Genomic DNA, 18,369 nt, shown 5'->3' on the forward strand with positions numbered 1-18,369 from the left:
TATATTATTTTTTTTAATTAAAATTTTGTAATTTAGAATAGTACAATAATTGTATTTTTTTTCTATAATTTAGTTTCCAATTTAAACTAAATATTATTACAACTGATAAAATACAGATAATTAAGCAAATGAAACAAAGTAATAATGAATTATAATATTGTAATGACTAATGAGATACAGTGAAATGTCAATTATCCATGTAAATTGGGATCAACAGCAGAGGGGGGAGGGGGATACGAATAATCAAACAATGAATAAAAAATATACAATAAACATGAATTTAAATGTAGTATATAATTAAAAATAAATATAAAACTAATGTGCTGTACATAAAATGTGTAAGTATAATATAAGATAAATACATATGTACTGTTAAAAGTATTGGATAAAATTAATTTAAAATTCAAAAACATAAAATAAACATACATTTTCTTTTTAAAGCCCATATTAAGGATAATAAACGCTCCACTGTAATAATATATTATCAAACTCCTATAGCAGTATAGCTAGATTATAATGATTTAACTATTTAATTGTTATAGTTATAAAAATAATTTTAAGGTTTATAATAAAAGATAATTACTTAATTTATATTAAATTGAAAAATGTATATTTACTTTCAGACTATTTTAGTTTTTGAAGTTTAATTAACAAAATATGTACATTTTGTTATTTTCATCCCATTAAGCAGCAAAATTTTTTAATTGCGGAGTGCGGACTCTAGTAAATAAAAATCAGCCTTGCGTTCTACAGCAATGTTAAAATAATAATAATAAAAAAATATATTATGGATAAATTTATATTAAAAATGAATGTGCTCAATTGGAATTTGTGCAGAGTATTCCGACTAGTGGCATAGTTCTTAGATAATTCACCTTAACTTGATGTCATCATTTGGTATATACCTCAAGACACTGAAGTATAGTAATTTTATGTGTTGGTAGATTGAATTCTTTTATACAATGAATTATTGAGTTAGATATAACTAAAAGTTTAGTACACTAGAAAGTAGGCATTTGTCAAAGTAAAATTTACTCTTGTATTTGTGTTTACTCAAATAAAGTATTATTAAATTACATTTTTACTTTTAAAGTTTCTTAAAAAATAATTTCATCATCTTACCATCATAGTTGGTTGGACTGAAATTTGGTTATTATAAACAATTCTTTTGATATTTGATCTCATAAAGTAAAATATGTTAATATTGTCAACAGCTAAATTTACAAGTGTGAAATAAATAATAAATATTCAATGAATATAGTAATAAATATAAGATAATTCACCAAGTATGTTCATTACTACTTTACTTTATAATCATTTCCAAATGTTGATACATGGTTATTTTAAGTAAAGTTAAAAATTAATCATATTTATAGCATTCTATACCATTTAAAGAGTTTCAAGTAGCAACCAAGCTTTCAAATGAAAATATTTTTTTTTTTTAACTGGAAATTCTTAGTGAAAATGTTAATAGGTGTATATAAATTAGTCAAAATCAATATTAATATGCTTAAAAATTTAAATTAAAAAATATAATTTTCATTTGAGTAAAATTTATTTTACTACCATAGGAAACTCTTTAAAGGCAAAAAAATGTAAATAATTGAAATATGATCAGTACAAGTATTTAAAAATTTAAAAAATCAAAATTTAAATAAATGCATAATTAAAGAGGAAAATAGAAGTGAGCATGCATGCTTAGTAAATCATGGATATTACAAACATAAAATCATAAGATTAAAAACTTACTTAAAACAATATATAAAACCGGGAAATGGTTTGATGAATTTTGCAATTCGCTACATATTAAACAGTTATTCTGTCAGAAAAACAAACTGTGTGAAATGTTTCCTAGAATTTCAAGAATGAAATTTATAATTTATTATAAAAGTATGAGCACACAATAATTATAAGATTAATTGAATAATACTTAATAAAATGAGTTAAGGAAGCCTGTAAAAAGAAGCTACGTTTACATAATTTTGTATGGTTGGTTCAACTATGTAATTCAATGTTCCGTGTTTAAATGTAAAATGTGTACAACTTATGTATAGTAAATACTATTAACACTAAATATAATGTTTAGATAAGTATACTTGAAAAAAATATATAAATATTAATGAATCAACAGTTATTTTAATTTATTACTTATATATTTTATTTAGAAATAACCAATTGTCATGTCATTAACAACTTCTAAAGAATGCATAGTAATAATATTTATAATAATTGTTCTTGAAAATAATAATTATCAATAGCATAGGGTTATAAAATATAACAGGTGTTAACAAACCAAAGATTAAACTATAAATGTTTTTGAAAACATTTTACATGACTTTTAGTATTTACAAATCAATATAAACATTTTACTATTTTTTATTATTATAAACTTATTAGGCAAAATATTTTTTGGAGTACTTAAAAATATAGAAAACAAATTTTGGATGAGTATCCTATGTAATGAAAATATTTATAACTTACAAGAGCGAAGTGAAATTGAACAGGGATACCTCGCAAAATGTTAGCCTATTACTTCAGTTATCTAAACTTCATTCAAAATAAATAAATACATTTCTGAACTTTGATTTATGTAATATATCATTGAATTCCAAATAACAATCTGCTTCAGATTATGAAATTAAAAATGTCATCATTCAAAGCAGTACAAAAGTTTAAATTATTATAGTAAAAATTGTAAAAAAAAATACAATGTTTTCAATAATGTTGCTTTGTAACGACATAAAATTATATAATATAAAGATTATTAAATCAATAATAGATTTTTAAAATATACTAAAAATGTTAAATTAGATAACTGATGATCAACTTACACACCTTTAATTAACAACCTATTCAGTTTCTAACAGTAAAAAAAACCCAGCCAAAAATAATTAATATTCTTAAAATTTTAATACTTATGATAAATGTTAATTTACTTATTTAATGTAAATCGTTATACCCATTGCTTTTGTAATATGTTTTACTAACATAATATAACAGCTAAATTTATTTCCAAAAGAATTATCTAAATACTTTATACTTAGCTGTTTTTAATACTAGGATAAATTTACATATTATCAACTTTAATAGTATGAATATTCTGAATAGAATTTAATAAAATATTTGGATATTTTTTTTTCTAGCCAAAGTTATAAATATTATAAGCTTAACGATGCATTTTTAATTTTAAAATGATTATGCAAGGGGACATAACATTTAGGTATAACGTCCTCGAAAAATTGAATTCAAAATTTAAAAAAAAAAACAAAAAAAATAAAAAAAAATGAATACAAAGTAGGTATTGGTTGTGGGTTAAATCTTAAAATGGACAGGATGAACACAATAATTAAAAAAAAAAAAACAAATATGTTTTAACATAAGCATTCATAAAGAATTATATTTTAATTAAGTTGAAAAAAACCATCATATTAATTATAATTATAAATAATACAATATTCATAAATACATAATTGGGCTATGAAATTTAATATAATTGTTTCAGTTATTATAAATAATACAATAATAAATTAATATTTGTAAATTCGGCATGAATTTATAATTCAAAAATAGAACTACTGAATTAATGTTGGTTTTATAAATATTCTTAATAAATTCATAGACAAAATATTTGTCAAATTGTTAAAAAGTTTAATATTATAGTTTAAGTTTTTTATATCATAAAAAAACATAACTAACACTATTAGTTAAAAATTTTAGACTCAGCGCCATACAATAAAAATTGAAGTATATTTAAAACTTATATAGCTAAAAAAGTGAATAACAATAATATATAAAATTAAGCCCTCATGAAGTGCTTACTATTGTAGTTAATTGAATGGTAAAATAATAATAATAATAATAATAATAATTAAAATAAAAAGAACGTACTCATAGAGTAAATCATGCCACTAATAGCCAAATAATAAATATTACTGCAATCCATAAGAAAAGTTTTGATAAGTATTGATCATCTTGATGTAGTTGATTAGCAACTGGAATTTATTAAATATACAAATTAATTCAATTTAACTAATTTAATTTGTTATTGAAATTAGAACATAAAACTATAACTATTATGAAATTACCTCCGTGCGGACGATCAGTAACATTAAGTGATGTTAAAAATCCAAAAGGAAATGCTCCTATTCCAAACGATAAATGGAAACCGCTATCACCAAAAGAAAAACCCGGGAAACCCTAAAAAGATTAAAATTACTTTTACATGAACATTAGAAAAAAAAATGATGCTAGATGTGCTAGATGATATCTTACAGAATTAGGTTCAGGTTCAGTTCTTTGACCAGCAGGCCTAGGTGGCACTTTATTTCTGAAACATAAAAATATATTTAATAATGAACACTAAGTTCATAAAAATTATTTACAAATTATGATAAATAATATATATGTAAAACATTCTATTGTGAATGAGTTAATTATAATTGCTTAAAATAGTAAGAATTAATCTGTATTAAAAATGCAATGAAAATTATTTTTGATAGGCAATTCCTAAAATATAGCATATTACTGTTTCAAGTACTGAAAATAACAAAAAAGTAAAATATTTTGAGTGGATATATTTATTTTCAATGATTTGGAACATAATCATTAGCATTTCAATTTACCTAGGATCTTCTTGTTTAGAATTTCCACGTCCATAAATTGGTATTACTTTATCTTTACTTATTACAGCTTTACATACGGGGCATACTTGACGACTTGATCGAGTTTCTAACCATTGATGCAAACATGGCCAGCTGTAACATATTTTAGTTTTAACAAAATAATATATCATTATTTTATTAAATTATACAGCAATAGTAATTAGTAATTTACTAATTATTAGGTATACCTAATAATAATAGTTAATAAATCAGCAAAAATATGAATGTATACTCTGTCTCAAAGAGAATAATCACTTTTTGCACACACCAATTGACTGGTCTGGCAGTGGCGAGGCTAAATGCTCCTCGCCTAATAAGCAGACATTTCCCAAAAACAATATATAAACATATATGACTAATATTTCTAGTTAGTAATATTATTATACTTAATTTGGGAACCACCCAATAGTATAAGTTATTGGTAGAAGCATGGAAATCGGTCAGTCAACCGATTATTCTCTTTTAAGACAGTGCAAAATTAATTAATTTTCTAATTTTTAGCAAGTATATTAGCAGAATATGTATGAAGGTATTTTAGAAATTCTTTACAATTGGTAATTGTTTTTAGTTTAAAAATATAAATAAACAATCTAACTTATAAATACCTAATTAAATGTTTTGTATTTATACTTCATAAAATATTTTATATTTTTATATTTACCTATTCATAAACATTATAGATAATAAATAATAATGGACAATATCTTAAGAGAACGCCACACCCTGTGTCTCTGTCTTTCAAACGTACAACATAGTAAAAACACTCCACATGGGCAAGAACCACCAAAGGGATGTAGTCCAAATTAAACAAACCAATTTTTACACTATAAAAAGGAAAACTGGTTGTACAATATCGTTTTTAATTTTTTGATATCACTAATACAAAAAAAGTTTTTATTGTTTCAAAAATCATTATATTTGTGTTTTTCAAACTTATCAACTATTTTTGTAGTTCTGATATCGAAAAAATTAAAACGATGTTGCACAGTCCAAAATTTCCACTGAAATTTTTGTTGTTTAACTTGGATTACAGCCCTAGAGGTTCTTGCTGCATAGAACAGAGACAATTCATGCAGGTGTGGCGTCCTCTTAATAAATAAGATGAAATAGATAAACTATTTTTATATCACTTTATCAATTATATTATGATCAATATTATTCTAGTGACTGGTGACAGTTGTTCTTATTGGTTCAATTGTTTTTCTATTGAATACTTTTTTTTTAATATGATTAAAACTATAAAAAAATTTTTAAACAAATCTTTTTAATGAATATAAATTTTTATTTTTTTAATAAATACTTTGACAAAACTAACAAAATAAATAATTAAATAGTTTGACTTTTTTATCACATAAAATCTACACCCTAAATAACTAATAATGATTCATGATTTTGATTATATTATTTCAACATTAAATAGTAAAAATAAAATCATACATACATGTAGGTAATATAAAAATATGTATAAACTAGAGATCAGCACGGGCCGTTATTTTTCGGCCCGATCCGGCCTAAAACTTAAACTTATAAACTGTCTAACCTAACCAGGCCTGTTTGTAATTTTTATTTCAAAGTCCAACCCAACCATGCCCATTTATAAATAAAAATATACATAAACTTTATTTCCTTTCAGTATTGATATAGTACACAAAAACATTTAATTAAAACAATAAATATATTAAATTTTATTAAAATTAAAATATATTTTTAAACCTGCTAATTTCTTATTAACTAATATAATAATAGAATAGAATTAAAATAATAATAAACTTATAATAATTATATTTTCTTTTTGTAAAAAAACTATCAGTAAGCGAGTAGAGGTGTAAAAAAATTATTTATATAATTTAAATTAAAAACCTATCTCATAGTGTTACCAATTAAATTAATTAGTTTTATTTTTGATCGGCCCGGCACGATGAATAATATTACAATCCCACCCATAACTAACCTGTAATATTTAAATCATGGCCCGGCCCATGCTTAACTAATAAATTTACTTGTTATTAGTTTTGATTTGGCAATGATACTAACCAAAATAAATGACCACAGACACTGACAACAGCGTCCTTTGCATTATCCAAGCATATGTTACATTCAAACATGTTATTCTGTTCATCTTTATTATCATTTTCTTCATTGTTCGTATTTTTTCGCGAAGAATCAGACTCGTTGGTAACGGTAGCCATCGTGCCCTGACACGTTCAAAAACAAACAATTGATATAAAAAAAATAATAATATTGTAAAATCAAGCTAATGTAATATTTTATACTGAAAATACACAAATAGCTTAAGCACTAAAAAAATATATTAGACTTCGAACAATTTTTTCAAAGGTATAATTATTGTGTTTGTGAATGACATATACAACATGTATAACTATGGTTTCGATTATATACCTAAACCACACCTACGCACATCATGACGTTCTACGTGATCAACAGAGATTGATAATCTTATGTTGTTTATATTTTAGACTTACGAATTACAGCTAGAAGAATGTTCGAGTATTTGCACAGAACGTTCTCACGTTCTACACTGTTTTCAATGACAATGGGTAAAATATGGCTTACGTGGGATATGAACTCCGGTCTCCGACAACGGCGAGAACAGACTCGTGACTCTGTCTTTCTAGTTATGACCAAATGAAATGGAAAAAAAAAAATAATATTTTGTAGTATTTGATATTTTGATAGTGGCTACTGCGGTAGGAACCAATGGGCAATCATATACACCAGCCGGCAACCACCAGCCGCGCTCTGCGATTCTACCGCGATTAAAGATTGCTAACCAATAAATAATGACATTTCAACCATAATAACATACTACTACAAAATAAATTGTAGTAATGCACCTTTCACTGAGGAAAAAAGCGGTTTGGCTTTGTATCACCATACACTATATACATTATACACTTGAGTAGAAAAAAAAACCGTTTATATCAGTATAATATTCAGTATATACAAATTATGGTGGAGGAAAATTATATGCGTTCAACTTGGAATAAACAATTTACGTAACAGGTACGTGTCGTATAGCATCCAAGGTGAGAAGGTCTCATTACAAGTTTACAACTCTCAAAGTCTCATTTCAATATCGGTCGTGTCGGTACGTCGTACGTCGCGCGTCATATTATAACGATGCAACTTCTGGAACCGATAGGTACCACCGATACGTAACGATACACTAAAACTCCTTCCTCGAAAATTGAACGCTTTTACTGCTTTATCGAAAGCCAGACGCCGAATTTTATTTTGTTTGAATTTGTATTATTAATTGTTTTTCTACTACTCTACTATAATATTATTCATTATTCACCTACAATATGTCCGCCGTCCAGGTTAACTTATTAACTCATTAAGACAAAAACACTAGTTATGCAAAAAGGCATTATTTGAATGTAAAATGCTAATATTTCAGTTGACAACGTTACTAATTCTGAGCGGAGCAATGAATGAATGAATGCATAATTGATTTTACAATGAACTATGATGTGTATTATTTTAAATATTTTATTCATAAATTATATTTAAATGAAAAATTTAATATATTTTCATATATAATGACAAATTATCCATTTAATATGATGGAAATATAAAATATTAATCTATTTTTATCCACTATAAATATTTTTAGCAGGCGATCTGTATTCTGTTAACATTTAAGTTATATTTATGATTACATTGCATTATAATATATTTATATGAAACTAGTTTATAGGTCTATGGGTTCACCAGCGTTATGCTGTGTTCGGGCCTGTGGTCAGTGGGTCCACGGGTTAATCATATAATTTAAAAATAAAATCAATGATATAATAATACCTATACTCATTACTGAATAATTACTAATTAGTCATCAGTCATTGCTCACCAATCATGGTAAATTTGATGTACCTAGGTAGATAATTAAAAAATGGATAACTGTAGATACTAATTTTCCCAAATATTTTTCTATAATAAATATAAATATAAATTTTTTTAGAAATCATGAATTTCAAAGCAATAAAACATTTTAACATTTTTATGGTAGATATGTACATTTAAATTTTTTATTTTTTTAGTAATTTTTCGATTTATGAATCAAAACATTTTTGCTTATTGGTAAAAAAAACATGAAAACTAATAAAAGGTTTTTTAAAAGTTACTATAGCAACCTAAAAATTTCAAAAATAAATAAGAACAATTTTTTTTACACTTTAAATTTAAATTTAGTCAAAATTTTATTTAAATAAAAAAAAAATTAAACTAGTTTGATTAGTTAAAAATTAAAATTCCAAGAAAAGTATTTGGTAAAAATGAAAGAAATGAATAAATGGAATATATAATACTACGATTCATCAAAAGATTTTTTTAATTTGTATTTAATTTTATACCATATTTTTTTTTTATTATTAAAAAAGTGTCCTCTTAACTACAACTTGGAGTGAAAATAATGAAATGAGCCAGTTCAATCGAATGCAAAGTTTATATGGACCACTAATTTAAGTTTTTAAAAATAATGAAACTTTTAGTTAAAATAATTTAATTTTTCATAAATATAATTTTTCAAAAACTTAAATTAGATAAGTACCTGACAATCTAAATATATAATTTATTAAATATGAATTTTTTTCTTGTTTTACGACATTATTCTTTACAATAGGTAGTGCTATGGAGGTAGAATCAATTTGGTACATTACATTAATTTTGATAAATCTGCTTTAAGATTAAATTGATAAATATTATAAAAAGTAATAAATATTTTGATGAGCAAATAATATAATATAATAACGAGTAATTAGTACTTTCTTTTTTTGATAAGATCCATTTAAATTTTAAGTGATGTATTATGTATAATAGCTGACAAAATTATTGATTAGATAGATATCTATTCGTCATTTTAATATAAAATTGTTGCAGACAAACAATCAATTTATTATCAAAAACAGAGGTTTTGATGAAATCAATAACTCAGCAACCTATAGATACAGTTGTTAGATTATCTGTTTAAATTTTTACTATATCAATATCTGAAGTAATTAAAATTGTGAATTATACATAATATGTATATATTATATTTTTCTAGCTTACTTTATACATCAATAATTATATAATTGAAAATACTAGATAGAATTCAATATATAAATGTTGTTTGAATGATCGATTATAATATTTATATAGGTAATCATAACGGTATAGGTAATTATTTATATGTATAAGGAAATCAGTGTCTACTACATAACTTTATTCTAAGTTATAGCTGCTGTATCTCATTTTAATTATATTATTTCATTTTTAATTGTCTATATTAAATTAGTGCCTATTGCCTACAATTTGTAATTGCTTAATACATCTAAAAATTTTTTTTAAAATTCATTAGATAGAAGGTTTGTATTTTAATGTCAAAAGAGAAATTTTTATTAGTTTTCTAATTATTCTGATGAAAATACTGGCCTCAATTACTTATTTATTGAAAAATTTAAATAAAAAATCAGGATTTGCTTAGCCTAACCTATTTTATAAATAATGATACAAATTAAATTAATTTTAAACATAAATTTAGTATTTTGTTTTTTCAAACTAATAATAATATAATTATTTTTCTTTACATATAAATTTATAATGCTTTGTGCTTCTATAAAGCAATACAAAATTATCTAGTTATAATTTTTAAAAACTATTAGAAAAGTAAAATAACGATCAATATGTTTATAATTTAAGACTTTAAGACATAAAAACTATTTCATTTTCGAGCATTGAATGAAAAAAAAACATATGAAGAAACTTTGTGTATAATGCACATATTTGTTTTATATTAGTAAATATTAGCTTAATAAAACCATAAAGATAATTTTAATTAAAATTTATCTGAACCTACTTTTTTTCCTAAATTCTTCGAATACCTTGTACTTTTTTATCACAGTATCTGCTAGGGAATATTTCTATAAATATATTAAACATTATAATATTTAATATAAATAAATTTATTGCAAATAAAATATTTAAGTATGTATATAGTATACTTTGTAGATAGGCCACTTATTGGTATGGAACACTACATTGTTATATTCAAGGCCGTAACTGAAAATTAATTTCGAGGGGGGTTTTAAGCTAAAAAAATTGTGGTTTGATTATAACAAAGATTGAAATAGTTATTTTACTACTACATAATATAACACGAAAAAAATTTCGCTGGGAGGGGAGTTTAACCCCCCCCCAGGTACGGCCTTGGTTATATAGTGGCTAATCTTCTAAGAAACGTTGTTGGCAATAGCATTCAAACTTGTAACAATCCTAGCAAATACCTTGACTTTTTTCTATTTTATTGAACATTTTTCAATACCAAAGTACTTAACTAAAATAATGATAATAAAAAAAAATCTTATAAAACAAATATATTAAATTATGTTAATTTAACAACATATTTCAGTTTTATTATAGGTAAACATTTATTAAGTTATAATGTTATATCCTTTATAAAATGTAATTCTCAAAATTGAAAAATAATAAAGATTAGTTCATTATTGTTGATAGAATTGGTTGTACCTATAACTTTCATAACTATTATAATTTTCCTCTCAGACTTATATTATTTAGATCACAAGAATATTTGAACAAGGTAACATTTGTATACATAACTAATGCTAATGGAAACATATTATATTATTATAGTAAGGATTAAGGAGTAGTAAACAATCCAGAAAGATATGTATCAGTTGTTTAATTGTTTTCAATTTATATCTAAAATACTTAAGATGTGCAGCAAAGAAGCACCCACAGTACTTAAATTAGGTACTATCTTGAATTTTGAAACCACTTAACATCAAATACTAAATGTAATAATTTTGTTGTAGCAATACAGTTTAAAAAAAGGCATCCATTAATATTACTTCTTTTTATCACTATATGAAGAGTAAGCTATAAAAATGTTGACTCATTGAAACTCATTGTTTTAGGATTTATTTGAGATATAGAATAATACAATTATTTAGCAATGAACAATATTTTTTAAAATCCATTTTTGAAAAGTCTTAGTAACCATTTCAAAGCAAAATCATTAAAATAAATGTATTTTTCCTGGCATTGATTTGATGAACATTGATAACATAGGTATTTTGTATTTTTAAGGAGTTATGAAAAATAGAAATTTATGATTTTAATTTTATGCATATACAAATTAAAATTATAAATGGCATAAATAAGTTTATAAATTAAAAAAACTATAGTAGTAATAGTAAAGTAGATAAGTAAATTACTTTCATTACAAGTGTTTGTACCTGCAGCCTGCTTAATATTCTTATAGGTTTAATACATTTTATAAAAATAAATAACAATTAACCATCAATTAGAAATTTAAGTACCTATATTGGATTATGAAATATTATGGTATTAGAGATAAAAAAAACTTACCAATGAAAATGTTGGACATAGTCCAATTTCAGACAGTTATAACGATAAAAATTATAATTTATAAGATAGTAATGACACACAATTGGCCACAATTAATGTAAGGTTCGTCTATGACTACATCTCCTAAAATGTAATTGACAACTTAATTCCATTATAAATACATAAAGCTCATAAAAAAGGTATTTTTTCTTTTTATAGAAAAATTCGATGAAACCCAAAAGCGCAAATCGACTATTTTTTTTCGATAGGCTAAAAACTCAAGTTTGTTTGCACTTTTATATCTTAATAGTGAGATAAAAACGCAAACCAAAATAAATTGTTTACCTAATAGATACGATATTGTACCTGTTACACTATAAGTTTCAGTTTAAAATTTGATGCTTATTATAATTTTTTTTTAAATATATAGTATTTTTATATTTCAAAAGCAATAGTGATCAAGTTCAGTTGAAGTTTGGTATTTTACCTTCTTATCGTACTGTTTTTTTTGTAACAAATTACGGTGATGCCGTGACGGTTAATAATTATTTACATATACCGTAACCGTATATACCTACATTATGCATTATGCATTATAAATTTATATCATATGGTATTTGCTAAAGTCAATTCTAATATAAAAGCACGGGAACTTGTAATTTCCAAATTGGATTTAAAAACTGTGGGCTTCGAAGTTCAACTGTACGGTACTAATTACTACAGAATACAGATTGTAGTTATGTAATTTAAATTTAAAATTTTCAAACTCATTTTGATATTACTGTACAAGCTTAATAAATAACTATATGTCTATATGGTTTTGATAAAATACAATTTATTTTTGAAAAATTAATTTGTGCTTATGGAATATTTATATTTAAATAAATATGGGTTTGAGTCATATTTTACCACAGGTAAATAATAGTGCAGAGTGCAGCGTATTGCGTAAAGGAAAAGGCGTCCTGTAGAGTCAACTAGGTACTGGCACTGGGACACATGGACATGGGGTTTGGACATAGTTGACGTTTCGCACTCGTTGAGTGCTGCGGAAAAAACGTATACCTTATCTCGATTACGATAATTATTAATTACCTAGGGGGTAGGATGACATTATCTTGTTTATTTTTCTATAGATAGGTACCTAAAATTTGTAAAGTAGCAAAAATAGCTGGGTTTAACTAATTATTATGAATTTAATTTCAATTTAGAAATTTACGTTTTCGTGTTTTCCGCTCACCAGCTGGTTAACGACTCGATTTCTTCATCCAAGTCGTCTGTTTTAGATCATCCTCCTGCAGACCAGTGCATTCCTCGCACTTGTCCACGGTGCGCACGACCTCCGCCCCGAACTGTTGATCTTCGTAAAGTGCTCCTAGTCTAGACGTCGTAGGCACTCGGCAGGCGTGCGTAGCTCTTTTTCATGGCCGCCCAACTTGTGGTACACGTTTTCGGCAAACCGTAGTACAGCTTGTAACCGTGCTCAAGCGGCACTTGGAACCGTTGGCCTGGCGCAAGTCTTTATCACGTCGCTCGTACTACAAGCTCATGCTGAATAACGCGGAATATCGGTGTATCGGGGAAAGCGAGTGGCGCTCGATTTCGGCTCTCCATGGAGTATGGACCACGGATCTGATGAATACTAGTGGTTTCCGAAAAGCGTCCGTTAACGAAAAATATGTGACTACGTTTTATTCAGCATTTATGTAGGTAAGTCAAAAGTTAATATTCACATTTTGAATTATTCCGTTATTAAAGAAATAAAAGGAGTGGACGTCCTTGGTGAATCATCATGTATGGTGAAAACTGAAATCTTTAAAAATGTATATATATTTTAATATTTACAAATTTTTAAATATTATCATCATTAATAATTAAACAAGCTTTATAGTTTATACAATTGTAAAATTAAGAAATATATCCTTATAACAAAAATAACAAAATATGAACTATACTCTTAATATTTTTTTTGTGATGTCTTGAAAGAAAATGTCATTACTTATAGAAAAGTATAATAATAAAAGTCAAAATTTTAAATTATTTAATTACATTTTTATATTCATCCAATTCGACAAAATTTGAACTTTAAATGTTTATAAAAATATCGTGCCTATGTATTTGTAATATTTGAAAATCACTGAAAAACCAACTTTTATGGAATCTTGTATTTAATTTTCAAGATTTTTGACCAAATCTAAATGTCAAATCTAATGTCAACATTTAAAAAGTAATAAACATATTCCAAATTTTCTAATTTCTATAAATAGCTTAAAACGACAGCATAAATATTTTGAAAATTTCATCAAATAAAGAAATTTATTTTTTAGGTAATATTTGAATGTATAAAATTTCTAAAATAATATCCTTTGAATTACCTTTATTGGCTTTTTTACCTTAATATCCTTTGGCTATACATTAAAAAAACTAATATAATTATTTAATACACGAATGACCAAGTCCTTCAAAATTTAAATATCAGACGCTCATAAAGTATTAGGTATTAGTTTTTTTTTATAATTCTTGTAAGTCAAACTTATATGGTACCTACTTTGTCACCTTGTATTACTATTTTAAGCTTTTTAACCCATAATATAAACATTTTAAGTAACAATTTGGGAAAAATTAGGATATTTAAACGAAAAATAACAATTTTAGTTATTGTTTTGTAATTTAAAAATATTATTCATGGGAATTTATACATAAAATTACATTTTAAATTGCAATGTTTTCGGTAAAAAGTAATTGAACTTATTATATTATTTAAAGTAAAAAAAAATACTTTAATATATTATCATACAATATACTTAGTAGTATTGACTGTTTGGCCGTCTTAGATTTTCAACTCGTATTACATACAATACACATTGAAACGTCGCTAATACGTTAACGTAATTTTTTAATTTAAAAATTCAAAAAAATTCAAAAAAATTTCAAATAATAAAAAAATAAATGATGACGATTTCTCATGTAGCATAATACGCTATAATTTTTAATATAATTTTCAAGTTTTCAACCTAGCGTCGTGAACAATATATTATATTTTGATTTATGATAAATAATAACTACAATATAAATATATAATATTAGAAATTTTGGTATTTGTTTTTAGCTAAGCCAGTTCGTATTTATATCGTAATTGACGGTAGTACGAGTCACGTTTGATTATTATAGAGGTGATCAGCATTATCGTCCAAATTTTAACTAAAAAATCAAAATTTTCAATTGTCCCTAAATAGCTTAAAAAATGACTAACATATTAGAAAAGTATACGAGGGTACTGAAATTTTAATTTCGATCTCTTAAAAATCACACACACCTACCACCTAGGTTTACTTTGCTATCTGAAGTATATGAAAATTGAAAATCTAAAAATTTTTTGCTGCAAACATTTTAACATTTTAACGCGTTTTATCCGTTTATAACGCGAAATATTAGAATAAATGTAACAGGAATGTATGTCGTGTTGTATCGGTAGTACAATCGCTGCCAGCATGTACCTACAACGTCTACAACGCTGTCGCGCGTCGACATGAAAATTGAAGAAAGAATAGCGACTAGCACATGCAACCCTGGTACCGAAAACTCCCGTCCGTCAACGCAATCCACCGCAGACCGAAAATGACGACATTCAACTCTTTGTTGTCTGTTTTTTATGCAATTAAGTTTTTAACATTTTTAAGATAGCCATTTTGTTGATCGTGTTTTTTAATTCAGTTCATAAAAAAAAAAAAAATTGACCAAGAGCCAATAATGTTTTTGAATTTCTAAAAACAATTTTGTTACCTAGCAAACACGAATTGCGTGATTTCATCAATTTCGATTGGAACGCTGATTTTTCTCATGACAATTTGTAAATATCTAATTATTAGTGAAGCTTTTGGTTAAGATTAAAAATTTCAATTTTTGATAACCGGTATTTTGTTTGTTAATTCTTACAATTTAAAAAAAAATTAAGAAAATAAGGACTCATTTGCGCACAACGAAACCCGTTAAACTAAAAACGGATGACTCGTTTGCATACTACATTAGCACTGTGAAAACATATTTTGCATTTTTAAATTTAGACACCTTAAAGACGCCAAAGTAATTGAATTATCGCCATTATTGGTACAATTTATTAATTTTCGAATATTCTATAACAATATACATTTATTTTATAATAAAAATATAGCATAAAGCATTAACAAAACGCAAAAGATTACTAATGTACGTTACTATACCTATTATCTAGGTATATCAAAAATAATCGTCGTGTATTAAACTTAAACATTTAGATATTAAGATATTGATAGATTTCAAACTTTTTAATAGTTGTTTGCCAGCAAACGGTACTATAACTACTACTTCTAAATCAGTTTTAATTATGGATATACAAGTTTGTAATATTTTTGAAACGCGTTGAGGTAAAAAGTGTAAAAATGTAATCAATGTAGATAGTTATAAATTTAGTAAATATATCGAACTTTAAAATCTAGTGATTTTACATTTTAGGTGTACAAATAGGTGCGCAAACAAGCTGTACCTTTATTATTTAAATCTAAAATATGTGTGCGCAAACGAGTTGTGCTTTTGTGCGCAAATGAGTCTTATCCAAATTTGCTTGATGATTTTTGAATTTTTGAAAAAAAAATTGAATCTTATGCCATTCAATTAGAATTTCCATACTTATTAGTTATTACTATAAAAAATAACCACATTTACATGTATTGATTTTCTTCGGATATATTAAAGATGATACTAGACTTTTGGGACACACTGCATATTATGACTTAAAACACAGTTATAGCAGTTGTATTTGTACGTTGGTACATTGGAAATTTTTCTATTAAATGTAAATTTATGATTTTTATTTCTTATTACCTTTAAGAGGATGTTATATATACCTGCTGTATAGCTCTGTCTTACATACATACAATATGGAAAATTTTCGTTCAGCAGAATTCATTTTGTGTTGTTAACTTTAATATTAGGGTAAATTTACCTATTATCAAATTTAAAGGTAAGAATATTATCTTGGAAATGTCATATGCTTTTATTGATATTATAATTTTAAAGAGAGTTATGAACATTTTAAAGTTATAATTAGATAGATAATAGTCTTACCTTTAAGTTTTATTATACATATATAGGTAAATTGACTCCAACATTAAAAAGCTAACAACATAAAATGTGTTTTGCTTAACCCAAAGTTGCTATGATGTATGTTAGTAAAACAGAGACAACACATGTGTATGTATAACGTTCTCTTAAATAGTGTAGAAATTTTCCCCAAATAACTCGTTGAGAAGAAAATAAAAGAAACACTGAAATTATGTCGTATTAATCAGTAATAATTAATTACTTATCAAAAATCTAACCTACATAGTTATAGTTGAGAAACCGAATTTTAACCAATTGGAAAACTTCTTATACTAGGACAACATTTACTAACTGCACTTAAGTACTCACTAAATAAATTATTTTTAAGTGTATTCATTAAGGATATGACCTTAAAATGATCGCAATATACAGTATGTAAATTAATTGGAAATTCAGTAGTTGTAATTCAAAAAATAATGTAGATGTTGTAGAGCAGTTTTTTAAACTAATATAGCCTACCTTTTACAATGATAAAAAATTAAAAACACTTAAATTTTAAAAATTTTAAAAATAGCCATTTTGTAAAGTTATTTATTTGTAATATGGAGAGTAAAACAATTTTGAAATCGGTTTAATTTTGAACGAACAAAAGAAATTTCTATTTCAAAAAATGACAGCACATATATATTATTATATGATAAAGTTAAAAGTTGTATGGTTTTCACACTTTGATATTTAATTTGCTAATTCATTATTTATTAAGCTAATTATTGAGAACACACAACTCGTTGATATTTTATGTAAGGTTTTTTTATTTATTTTTATAATAAATAAATACCATTTCTACGTATTCAAGAATAGTAAATTTCATTTTATTAAATTAATACGGTGAAATAAAATACAAATTAAGACTACCTATACGTAATATAATGTTAAATTAAGTTATTTACGCATTGATAGCATTTTGACATTATAATATGTAACATTAATAACACTATAACAATAACCTCACCAGAGTATAATTTATTAATATTATTATTTAGTAGTTAGTACTTTCAAAAATTGTTAGGTCTATTATAATTTAAATACAACATATTTTCAACATATTATTCAGATAAAACTATATATATATATTTCATATTTGACTACAAGGGAGTTAAAATTAATTTGGACTATTATTAAATAAAACAATTTTACCATAATATTTCATTCAAAATTAAACCGATCTTAAAATTGTTTTATTCTCCATATTTACAAATAAATA

At 24.8% G+C, this 18,369-nt stretch overlaps 1 protein-coding gene across 2 annotated transcripts; it reads right to left on the reverse strand.

The window, feature by feature from the left end:
- Positions 1-2,204: 2,204 nt before the first annotated feature.
- LOC132927193 (E3 ubiquitin-protein ligase RNF185-like) lies at positions 2,205-7,575 on the reverse strand. Of its 2 annotated transcripts, none has more exons than XM_060991676.1 (6): positions 7,236-7,575; positions 6,696-6,856; positions 4,623-4,754; positions 4,273-4,327; positions 4,086-4,197; positions 2,205-3,992 (listed from the first exon to the last, which is right to left on the reverse strand). In XM_060991676.1, exons 2-6 carry the CDS (start codon positions 6,848-6,850, stop codon positions 3,901-3,903), a joined length of 546 nt encoding a protein of 181 aa, XP_060847659.1. In that variant the 5' UTR covers positions 6,851-6,856; positions 7,236-7,575; the 3' UTR covers positions 2,205-3,900. The 2 variants fall into 2 exon arrangements, with proteins under 2 accessions (XP_060847659.1, XP_060847658.1); XM_060991675.1 differs by having other exon boundaries at positions 7,145-7,574.
- Positions 7,576-18,369: the final 10,794 nt, after the last annotated feature.

This window comes from Rhopalosiphum padi, chromosome 3 (assembly GCF_020882245.1).
Source record: "Rhopalosiphum padi isolate XX-2018 chromosome 3, ASM2088224v1, whole genome shotgun sequence".
NCBI lineage: Eukaryota > Metazoa > Arthropoda > Insecta > Hemiptera > Aphididae > Rhopalosiphum > Rhopalosiphum padi.